Consider the following 12,555-nt stretch of genomic DNA (forward strand, 5'->3'; position numbering starts at 1 on the left):
ACAAAGGCTGTCTTCGGCCTATCGACGTCAGCCATGGGTACTTGCCAATAGCCGGAGCGTAAATCTAGAGATGAAAAGAATTCTGCTCCTTGTAGGCTATCGATGGCGTCATCAATTCGGGGCAGCGGGTATACATCTTTGCGAGTGATCTTGTTCAGGCGGCGATAGTCTACACAGAACCGTACCGAGCCGTCTTTTTTCGTAACAAGGCCCCGCAGGGGCGTCTGCGCAAGCAGGCGTTTGGTGCGTTGCGACACCACGGACCCGAGCACACGAGGGTTGGACCCTCCCGCGTGTAGCCGTGCGCGGCTTAGCCGTGTCTGGGGAAAAGGGGATCCTGGGGGTTGAGCCGATGCTGGGTGTTTTGGACCTTTAAGGCCCCCCGGCGGAGGCAACACACCTCTTCGGCCTCTGCTTCGCATAGACGGCACCTCCAGACTGACCCACCTGGAGGAAATCGGCAGTCGCTTTTTCCTGTCTCTCTCTACCCTCATCTTCGCCTTTCTCTCCCACTTTTCCATCTTTCCTGTCTTCTATTCATTTCTTTTAACTTCCTATTTTCTGGGCGGCAAGGGTTAACCTTGTGTAATATATCCAGTCTCGGGTATATGTATATTAGGTTATAGTGGGAACGTACCGCTGGCGTACGCAGAATAGAAGTTTTCTAATCCTGTGACGTCCCCAGGTTGGGCTCCGGGGTGGGCGGCGGGCATTCCTGCCGAATAAAGTAATCCTATATATGGCTTCAAATTTCCCCACACTCCCTGATCGCTCCCTGAAGAGGGGGCGCACCGATGAAACGTTCAACTTTCTGATGAAACCAAAAGAAATATTTCCCAAATACCACGTAATACATAGTCAACATGAAACCAAGACAGTCCGTACAATATCCCCATTTGTGGTTGCAAAATGTCTGACAGAAGCAATCGGCTCTGGTTACAAAGTTACTAAGATGGGAAGCGGCGACCTTCTTCTGGAAGTGCGTGACAAGCTTCAATACAGTAAACTGACTAAACTTGTTGCCTTTGGTGACATTCCTGTCTCTGTGGGCCCCCACCGGTCAATGAACACTGTGCGTGGTGTCATTTCTGATGACGACCTCCTTGAACTAAGTGAAAGCGAGCTGTTGGATGGATGGCAAGACCAAAACGTTGTAAAGGTGCAGCGAATTAAGTTAAGACGCGATGACAAGGAAATCCCAACAAAGCATGTAATAATAACGTTCGGAACAAGTGAACTGCCTGATTCGATAGAGACCGGATATTGCAAACTTCGCGTACGACCATATATCCCCAATCCGCGCCGATGCTTCAAGTGTCAGCGTTTTGGGCATGCATCTCAGAGCTGCCGAGGGCGTGCTACTTGTGCAAAATGTGCATCTAAAGACCACACATCAGATAACTGTTCTTCCGCGACCCACTGCACTAACTGTGATGGAGACCACCCCGCCTATTCGCGATCGTGCCCATCATGGAAGAAAGAAAAACAAATAATCGAACTGAAGGTTAAACTAAACATTTCTTTTCCAGAAGCGCGGAAGCGTTTTTCTGTCCACCACCAATCAAATCCGTCCTACAGTGATGTGACGCGCCGGGGGGCAGTGCCACATCCTCTGGCGGCCGCGCAAGTCACACGGAGTGTGACGGCGGTTACGCCATCAGCCCCCCTGGCGGGAGCAGCCACTGCTCTTCCGCCCCCTAGCACGAAGGGCCAGCAGACCCCCGAGCCTGCCGGTCCCAGGGCCACTGCTCGAGCAGACAGGCCCCAAAAACCCCCGAGAGTGCCCGCTGAACGGGCGTCATCCAGCGCCTCTGACGAGGCGATGGATGTAACAAAAACTTCTCCGGCGTCTCAAACGCCGAAGGAACGGCGTTGCTCCCTGGAGCGCGTCAAGAAAAAAGAAATACCCCGCATCCAGGGGCCTGGAAAGGTCCCTTGAGCCAACCTAAGTGATATCTCTTGACACACATCACATAAACACAAACAATATGGATACACAAATATTACACTGGAACGTGAGAGGCTTGATCCACAACCTCGACGATGTCAAAGAACTCTTACACAAATACAATCCAAAGGTGCTGTGTGTTCAGGAGACACATCTTAAATCTACACAAACAAACTTTCTTAGGCAATACGCTATTTTCCGGAAAGACCGAGATGATGCTGTTGCATCGTCCGGTGGCGTAGCAATAATAGTCGACAGAGGCGTTGCTTGTCGGCAACTGCAACTCCAAACTCCTCTTGAGGCAGTGGCTATCGAAGCAGTTATATTCAATAAACTAGTCACCATCACGTCTGTATACATCCCCCCAAGTTATCAACTCTCTAGCACAACATTTCAAAGCTTTATTGATGAGCTGCGTCACCCTTACATAGTCGTCGGTGATCTAAACGCGCATAGCACACTGTGGGGCGACTCACGCTGTGATGCGAGAGGACGGCTTATAGAAAACATCCTATTCACTTCAAGTTCCTGCTTGCTTAACAAGAAAAAGCCAACATTTTACAGCCCTACGCATAAAACATTTTCTTCCATAGACCTAAGCATAGCGTCTAGTACAATTGTGCCATATCTCCAGTGGGATGTCATTAATAACCCTTATGGCAGTGATCATTTCCCCATCGTTCTAAACCTTAAAAAACAAAGTCCGTGTCATGCACATCTTCCTCGATGGAACGTTGAGTCAGCCGACTGGACGAAGTTCCGCGAACTAACGCAGCTGCCCTGGAATGATATCTCTGAACTCAGCTTAGACGACGCAGTAGCATACATAACCGCGTTCATTATTGAGGCTGCATCAGTATGCATTCCCCAAACAAATGGGTCGTCCTCTAAACGACGTATTCCATGGTGGAATGAGGAGTGTAGGGAAGCCAGGAAAAAGCAAAACAAGGCTTGGAATCTCCTCCGTAACTCACCAACCACAGAGAATCTAATTAATTTCAAGGCAATCAAGTCGCAAGGGAGAAGAACGCGCCGCCGCGCTAAACGGGAAAGTTGGAAAAACTACATAAGCAGCATCAATTCATATACAGACGAACGAAAAGCCTGGAACAGGGTGAACAGAATAAAAGGCCGCGAAACTCATTCCTTACCTTTATTAAATACACAAGGAGACACTCTTGAGGATCAGGCAAATTGTCTAGGATCACATTTTGAGCACATTTCCAGTACATCTCATTACACGGATACATTTCTAAAATACCAGCGGCTTGCAGAACAGATGAATTTGGGTCGGAACAGCTCATCCAATGAAGGATACAATCGTCCATTTGGTATGGCTGAGTTCCAAGCCTCACTGAACTGTTGCAACAAGTCCGCTCCAGGAAGTGACAGAATAATGTATGAGATGATAAGACACCTACACCCTGAAACCCAAAAAACATTACTGTCACTCTTCAATTCCATGTTCTCTGCCGGCTACATTCCTTCTGTCTGGAAAGAAGCAATCGTGATCCCTATTCTCAAAGAGGGCAAGGACCCTTCCTCACCCAACAGTTACAGGCCTATAGCTCTGACTAGTTGTCTATGCAAATTATTTGAGAAAATGATTAACCGTCGCCTCATCCATTTTCTTGAAAGCAACAAGATACTCGATCCATTTCAGTGCGGTTTTAGGGAGGGTAGATCCACAACAGATCACCTTGTCCGCATCGAGACAAATATCCGTGATGCCTTTGTCCACAAACAGTTCTTCCTATCAGTATTTTTTGATATGGAAAAGGCATACGACACAACCTGGCGCTTTGGAATTCTCCGTGATCTGTTTGAAATGGGAGTTCGAGGCAGCTTGCTGAACGCGATTCAGAGTTACCTCTCCAATCGCACGTTCCGGGTTAGAGTTGGTAACGTTCTGTCTCGTCCATTTACGCAAGAGACTGGTGTTCCACAAGGTGGTGTGCTCAGCTGCACTCTTTTTATTGTAAAAATGAACTCGATCCAGTCTGCCATCCCACATACTATGTTTTATTCTGTATATGTGGACGACATCCAGATAGGTTTCAAATCATGTAACCTAAGTATCTGCGAGCGACATGTGCAGCTTTGCATAAATAAATTATCTAAGTGGGCGGACCAAAACGGTTTCAAGCTAAACCCACAAAAAAGTACATGCGTCCTGTTTTCTAACAAGAGAGGCATACTTCCGGACCCCGCAGTAGAACTGAATGGAGAACGGCTATCTGTGAGCCATGAACACAAATTTCTAGGAATCCGTTTAGACAGCAAGCTGACTTTTGTACCACATCTGAAGTATCTGAAATCAAAGTGCCTCAAGACTATGAATCTGCTGAAGCTCTTGTCGCGCACATCTTGGGGAAGCGACAGGCGGTGCCTTTTAAAGCTTTACGAAAGCCTAATATTAACACGGCTTGACTATGGAGCAATAGTTTATAATTCTGCTGCACCTAGCGCTTTGAAAATGCTAGATCCTATTCATCACTTAGGCATCCGCCTTGCTACAGGTGCCTTTAGGACTAGCCCCGTACAAAGCCTGTATGCTGAATCTAACGAGTGGTCCCTGTATCTTCAAAGAACATATTTAAGTCTTTCTTACGCCCTCAAGGTGAAATCAGATTTGCATCATCCATGCCATTCAATTATTTACGACCTGTCTACGGCTAGGCTTTTCCATAACCGCCCAGGCACTAGACCTCCTCTGTCCCTTCGGTTGGAAGCATTGTCTGAAGAAACGGGTGTGCCGATATTAGAGAATGTCATAATGGCAACTACGCGGCTTCCACCGCCGTGGGAGTGGCAGACTATCGAATGTGACATCTCGTTTGCAGAAATATCAAAACGAGCACCTGAAGCACACATACGGTCACATTTTCTTGAGCTTCAGGAGAAATATTCTTGTGCTGAATTTTACACAGATGCCTCTAAGTCTTCGTCTGGTGTTGCTTACGCAGCACTAGGACCAGCATTTTTAATATCCGGTACATTGAACCCACATACATGTATCTTCACAGCGGAAGCATATGCAATCCTCTCTGCAGTGAAGCACATCAAGCAAACAAATCTGACTAAGGCTATAGTGTTCACAGACTCACTGAGTGTAGTGCGAGCTTTAATGAATGTACGTAAACCTAAAAACACTGTCTTTAATGAACTGTATTCATTGCTATGCTCAGCTTATAGTGCTAAACAAACGATCATCCTATGCTGGGTACCTGGCCACTGTGGCATAAAAGGCAACGAAGCTGCTGACGAGAAAGCTACTTTAGTAGCTTTTAGTGACACGGACATAGACATACCCATCCCAGCCCCAGATCTTAAAGCATACTTGCGTTACAAGCTCAAAATCTGTTGGCAGCAACAGTGGAATGCCGAGATATCGAATAAACTGCACTTGATAAAGCCTAAATTAGGATATTGGGTATCGGAGAGAATGTCACGATATAACGAAGTCCTCCTTTGCCGATTAAGAATAGGACACACTTACGGCACTCACTCTTACCTCTTGACTGGGGGGGATCCTCCCACTTGCAGTAAGTGCGGTCAAAACCTCACAGTCCTGCACGTTCTTATTCAATGCCCTGCAATAGAAACACAGAGGAAAAAGTATTTCATTTCTGCCTATCGCGAAAATATTCCTCTTCACCCGAAATTTTTTCTCGGCAATGAACCGCTTTTTAATCCGAATCTAGTTTTAGCGTTTTTAGCTGAAACAGACAGTCTCCAAATCATTTGGCCAGGACATCTTTAGCTCACGTATACCAGCCTTGTATTCAAAGGCTTTCTTGAATCTTAAGTGTCAGTGCTATGTTTTATTGCATCATGCTTCTAACGAAACCCTATTACCATAGCCCACAGCTTTACTTAGTCATTATTTTAGCGACTATATATTTTACGCCATCCACAGCGACCGATTTTAGGCCTTTTTACAGCCATGTCACATACACCATGAGAAATTCATTGTCTAATTCATTGCCTGCATCATTCACAATGCACTGTTAACATTACCTTTGTCATGGTGCTCTTTGGCCATCCCTGGCCCTTGCACCATAAAACACTACACATCATCATTTTTCGTAACAAGGACGACAGGGGATGCCCATGGACTGTTCGAGGGTCGGATCACTTCGCGGCGAAGCATATCGTCTACTTGCTCATTAATCACACGACGTTCCGTGTCCGAGACGCGATATGGTCGTTGCCGCAATGGCGGTTGGGAGCCAGTGTCAATATGGTGCGTGACAGCAGACGCCCGGCCCAAGGAAGGTTGCTCGACATCAAAAGAAGAACGAAATTCTTCTAAGATGCGCAGAAGCTGCGAACGCTGAAGTGGGGTGAGGCCATCGGCAATAGATGAATCGAACACACCTGTGGGCAAAGGGTCGGACGTCGCGAGAGAACCGAGCGTGTTGTAACAGGCGCAGGACGTGTCTTCGGGAACATCCGTAATTTGTACGGCGTCGATCACTTCCACGTGGCCAAGACATTCGCCTTGAAGCAGCATCACAGGGTATGAGAAGGGGTTATAGACAAAAATAGCTGTGGAGCCCTGTTTGACGTTCACAGTCTCAAAAGGCAGCAGCAGACGTTTTCGAGTGTAAAAGCGGCCTGATGGAGAAAGTAGTGCGATGGCGTCAGAGAGGCTGCTGCAATGCATTGATACAATCACTGACGAGTTGGGAGGAACGTTGGTGTCGTGTCTGACGAGTAGTTTGTTTGCAAAAGAAGCATTATCGGCAAGCGTCATATCTGAGATCGGCGACAGTTCTAGTTCGGCCCGTGCGCAATGAATGACGGCATCGTGGCGGGCGAGAAAGTCCCACCCCAGGATAACTTCGTGGGAGCACGAGGAAATCACAATAAATTCGACGGCGTATACAACGTCCTCGATGAGAACACGAGCGGTGCACGCCGAAATCGGGTGAATACGCTGTGCGCCTGCTGTGCGGAGGGCGAATCCAGCAATGGGCGTCGTAACCTTTCGAAGGAAGCGACAAAGCTTTGCGTCCATAACTGATAGAGCGGCTCCGGTATCCACGAGGGCATATGTGCGCACACCGTCAACTAACACGTCTATCACATTGGTCGGGCTAGGTTGAGGACTTCCGCGTTTCGACGGCGTCGCAGCCCTTGCCTCATGGACTGCGACAATTAGTTTTCCTCATCCCGAGCTTCGGGACGAGGCCGCATCGGTGATGGGGAGCGGCGGCGTGGAGAAGTTGAGCGGCGGATGTTGGCGGACCGGCGGAATGGTGGCGACGCAGCCCGAGGTTCGTCGTCGTAATAAGGGCGCGGAGAACCCGCCATAGAACTTGGCCCATAAGGTGTAGCGCTAGGTGACTGCACGCGACTACAGTAGCGTGCGACGTGGCCTGCATAGCCGCACGCAAAACATATTGGTCGATTGTCCGCTGTACGCCACCGAGTCGTTGCGGCAGGTCCCATCCATGTGGAAGGACGCGTTGGACGTGGCGCCTGGTGAAGTGATTGCATAGCAGGCTGTTGTCGGGGCATAGCGAGGACTTCGGCGTACGTGAGAGGTCCCCGTTGAGGGAGTTGTTGAGGCTGGGTGACGACTTCCGCGTAGCTGAGTGGCACAGCCGTCGGGATCTGTTGGGGCCTGGCCATGACTTCGGCGTAGCTGTGAGGCGCAGCCGCAGGAACACGCTGCTGGTGCTCAGGCAAAACCTCGTGCAGTTCTTGCGCTATGACGCGGCGAAGCGGAGGCGCAAAACTTGGCGTAGGCGCGTGTACCGACTGCGGCTGTGCAAAATCCATCAACGAGAGTTGCCGGGCAACTTCCTCGCGGACGAACGCCTTCATTTCTGCGAGCAACGCTGCCTGGGTGGACATGGCAGCCAAACCAGCGAGGTGTTCGTCACGCGGTAGAGATCGACGGGTCAGTGACCGCTGCCTGCGGAGTTCTTCATAGCTCTGGCACAGTGTGACAATTTCAGCCACAGAGCGTGGACTTTTGGCCAGCAACATGTTAAAGGCGTCGTCTTCTATGCCCTTCAGTATGTTTCGGATTCGATCAGACTCCGCCATGGTCGAATCGACTTTCCTGCATAGATCCAGGACATCTTCGATATAACTGGTGAATGTTTCGCCTGGCTGTTGAGCTCGTTCTCGCAAACGTTGCTCGGCACGCAGCTTGCGAACAGCAGGGCGACCAAATACATCGGCGAGGGAAGTCTTAAATTCCGACCATGTCTGGAACTCTGCTTGATGGTTGTTATACCACAGGCTGGCCACTCCAGCGAGGTAGAACAGAACATGGCTCAATTTGGCTGCTTCATCCCACTTGTTATGGTCGCCTACCCTGTCGTACGCCGTGAGCCATTCGTCCACGTCAGTGTCGTCCGCTCCAGTGTAGATAGGAGGGTCGCGATGACGAGGCACCCCGGGACACGCAGTGGGTGCAGGAGGAGGCGTTTGCTGGGAGGCGTCTTGGGGCATGGTAGATGGTAGGGTACGGGACCGGAGTTCCAGGATGATCGTCTGAGGTTACACCGCACCTCCACCAATTCTAAAGGTGTTTGTTTGGCAGAGCTCAGGAGCAGCGCAACGTCGACGGGCAGGGCAGTCACAGCTTCCAAGCACGAGAGCCGTTGCTGAGCAGGAGCGCTCGACCCACTAGCGTTTAGAGCCAGTAGCGCTGAACCCACTAGCGTCTCTTCGACAATCTCTTCGCTACACACTGAATAACATGACCCATATGCATATATTTTTTTTCATGTGTGACGCACATGTTCTTTTTTTTTGGTTTACGACTGTTAATCATTGAGAGAAGTTCCTCTAGAGAATGATCGTAGCATTTCTTGTAATGCTTAAAAACCAACATTTAATTAAGTTATACTTTTCCGTAATATTGCAATGACAGAAGCAGGCATGTTGTTGAACAACAAGTTGTACTAATCACGCTCATGTGGTATGCATGGAGAATTACAAAAAGTAAAACACAGACAAAAGATGCCAATACATGCATCTAAGTCGCTGTTGTCGAATCTTACAGCGAAGGTATTCCTGATTATACGTAGCCGTCAGGGTCATCAACGGGGCACTAAGATATTAAATCCGTAAGCATTTCTTTGTCTACCCAACGAGGAAACTGTCCGTCCATCCGTCTGTCACGTAGGACGAATCGTAATAAACGAATTAATGTATGAAACAAAGCAAACTCGAAAGAAAAACGTTGGCCGTGGTGAGTTTGGCACCTAGAACTCCACGCTCAGAATCCGATTGTCGTACCCTCTAGGCTAAATACCCATGCTTGCAGAAAGTTAACATATCTGAGCCATATGAATGTGTTATCCCGGCGGTACAAAACAAATGTCAAATGAGAACAGGTTCTATGAAGACATTGGTGAAAGATTTGGTGATGATGGTATAAAAGCCATCTCTAGGTCGACATGCAGAGCCAACTTCAAGCATTGCAGACCGGAAAAAAGACAGTTTTGCGAAAATTTAATGCCGAAACACGCCACATTTCCAATGTGCTTGGGTGGTCGTGGAATGCGCATTCCGTTTAGGCGTTCCTTCACTGACAGATGTCCCACTGATTTCTTAGGCCCCATGTACTTCACGTCGCGCAACACACATATAAGCAGTCAATGAGTTAATAAGGAGTGATGACGGGTTATATGGGTCTCATCACGGTTGATAATGGTTCGACGCGGTTGGGTAAGGTACTAAAGAGCGGTTAGGGCTTATAATGGTCGGAGCAATTCTGATAAGGTTAATAAGCGCCGATAAGGGTTCATAAGAGTCGGATCAAGTTCGATAAGGTTATAAAGACCGATGAAAGTTATAAGGGTTGGATCGTCTCCAATAAGGTTGATAAGAACAGATAAGCATTGATAAGAATTGTATCGATTGCGATAAGCTTGATACCGACCGAGAAGGAATGATAAGGCTAAGAAGCCAATTAAGTTGAAAGCAACATGTAAGGGTTGGATCTAGTCTGATAATGTCGATAACGACCGAAAAGGTTTGATGAGGGTTTGTACTGGTAGGATCCAGTTTGATAAGATAGACAATGACACCGGGCTGCACGGAGAGGAGCTAGTGGCACTATGCTTACGCCTACTTAGACAACTCCCAGAGGAGCTACTGCCTGGATTTGTTTTTAGGTTTCTTCGTTAGTGAAGGCTTCTAGTATCTATCGTGCAGTTTTATCATGGTGCTTGTAGGTTACATGCTTTTTCATTGAAGCATGGGCAGCGTAGACATTGTTCGCAGCGGAACGACAGTTAACGAACGTGCGCGCCTTTTGAAGCCGAGATGTGTAATGGTACATTCCGTTGATTTGTACGGTGCTGCATCTCGGATGGCGATCGACCAGATCGCGGTCGTGCTCGTAAGGCGAGAGTGAGAGCGCTTCCGAGCGTATTGAGCTGTAGCGGCGCTCTGAAAGTACCAGCTTCGCCGAAAATTAACACGTGCTGCCTTTCCTCGGGCGCCTTGGTGCACCGGATTCGGTGAAGTATGATGCGGCGAGCGTTTACATAAACGCGACAGTAGCGTATCGCATTTCTTAGCGCGTCACGCCATTGGATACGGTGCGTCCCCTTGCGTCCGCAACAGTGGTGTCTAGCAAGGCGGTATACTTCTTTCCGGTGGCTGCATTTCGCCGGTGACTAAAGCAGCGCACGCCAGTGCAGGCGTCTCGCTTTTTCCTCTGTCCCTCCATGCAATACACCAGCGTTTACAACCCGCTGGTGTGGCTTAGCGGCTATGTTGTTGCGCTGCTAAGCATGAGGTCTCGGGCTCGAATCCCGGCCGCGGTGGCCGCCTTTCGATGGGGGTGAAATGCAAAAACGCCCCTGTCCCGTGCATTGGGAACAAGTTAAAGATCCCGTCGTGGTTAAAATTATTCTGGAGCCCCCACTAAGGCGCGCCTCTTAATAAAAGCCTGGTTTTGGCACGTAAAACCCCTAAAAATTCATTTATTATTTAAGCGTGCACATGTTTAAGCGTGCTCATGCATGCGACGGGCTAGAAATTCTCATTCGTGCAAACGCTGGATATGCGACCTGCTTTTGTCGTATTGGTGCTGACGCGGCTCGTGTCTGAGTGGAGGTGACCAGTCGCGGTTTCCCATCGTATGTGACGTTTTGCCGCTGTGCACACATGGTTACGCGTTCGATTCCCAGTCGCGGCGGGCGCTTTCCCATGGGGGCGGAATCCGAAAAAGGCTACTGGCATTGCGCAATTGAAAAATGTAGGTAGAATCCACTCATATCTTAGAATTTGAGATACGAAGCTTTCGTGAAGCTGTTGAATAATTGCCAAGCAACTGATTGTACTCTGCACAGTGTGTTGTCGAACATAGATTACCTACCTACCTGCCAGTGAAGACGACAATACACGTAGACACCCATCACGTGACCCACATGACGGTGCGCTACGCTGCCTCTGCCTAGGCCCCCTTTGTTGTGAGTCGACAATCTAACAAGAGGCACCGCGCCGACTTCGGCGGGTGGATCCTGGAGACAGTGCAGCAGTGAACTGCACTTTACTTGGCGAAAGACCCACCCCAAGGGTGGGCCAAACTCCAAATCCAATTAAAATATGCACAGAAAGGTTTCATTTAACTAGGAATCGTGTTCTTAATGACGTGTATTTGTTTCAATGGGAATATTTACGCATTAGTTGTTTTTTTCACTGCGTGATTGCGTAGAAGTAAGGCGAGAAGCAATAATACGTGTAAGGGTCGTACAGATGGTAGTGCCGTTCTGCATGCGAAATGTTCGCCCTGTAACCCAGTATTAGCCGCGATGAGGGAGGGTTCGCAAAGAAAGTTTTAATTTAATAAAACATCAGGTGTTGTTAAGTGCACAGTGACGTGCGTCAGCGGCTCAGCGGCTGTGTCTTTGTACTGCCGAAAACAAAGTTGCCTGTTCGATTCTCGTCTCCGGCGACGAAATTCCTCCAGTAGCGGAATGCAATGATGCTCGTATCTTCAGGCGCACCTTAAGGAACAGCAGGTGTTCAAATATAATTGAAAGCCCCCTACTACGGCGTCCCACATCGCCCGCCTTGGAGCTTTGATAAGCTATAACCCACAATTTTTTAAACTTTGAGTGCACGGTGACCTCGCTGTGAAATACAGGGTGCCCTGTTTCATCCCACGTATTTTTTTATTGTTCACCTGAGGCAGGAGAAGGCAGCTGCGATGAGACCAGCTTGGCCGCCAGCCTGCGACAGTGTGACGCAAAGTTTGGTTCGACCAGCGCACAGGACACCGGGCTCAACGCGAAGACGGCCTGCTCGTAAGTAAAAACAACTCAAAAAAGAGTTTCATTGCATGGAACTCACGCACAGCCTGACTACTTTAATCGTTGCCGTCGTTATGACAAATACTGCCCGAACTTTATTTTTGTCTAGAAGCAGACCTTTCTTGAGGACAGTACTGATAAGGGGCTGCTAGGTAATGGCTCATTATACCGGATGTATTTTTTGAACATTGACCGAATTTTTAAATGTCGGCTGTGGCATATAACACAAATCTACTCATTGAACTGGATTAATGAGAGAGGCGGGTAATACACTGGAAATCAGAATGCGTAATTGAATAACTATAGCAATGATCC

At 48.6% G+C, this 12,555-nt stretch overlaps 1 protein-coding gene across 1 annotated transcript in view; it reads left to right on the forward strand.

The window, feature by feature from the left end:
- Positions 1 to 12,238, forward strand: part of LOC142559349 (uncharacterized) — a 30,623-nt gene extending 18,385 nt beyond the window's left edge. Inside the window, exon 4 of the mRNA XM_075670962.1 lies at positions 12,123 to 12,238. Coding sequence (XP_075527077.1) covers positions 12,123 to 12,238 — 116 coding nt within the window. The remainder of the gene's footprint in view (positions 1 to 12,122) is intronic.
- Positions 12,239 to 12,555: the final 317 nt, after the last annotated feature.

Source organism: Dermacentor variabilis, chromosome 10 (assembly GCF_050947875.1).
Source record: "Dermacentor variabilis isolate Ectoservices chromosome 10, ASM5094787v1, whole genome shotgun sequence".
In the NCBI taxonomy this organism is placed as follows: domain Eukaryota; kingdom Metazoa; phylum Arthropoda; class Arachnida; order Ixodida; family Ixodidae; genus Dermacentor; species Dermacentor variabilis.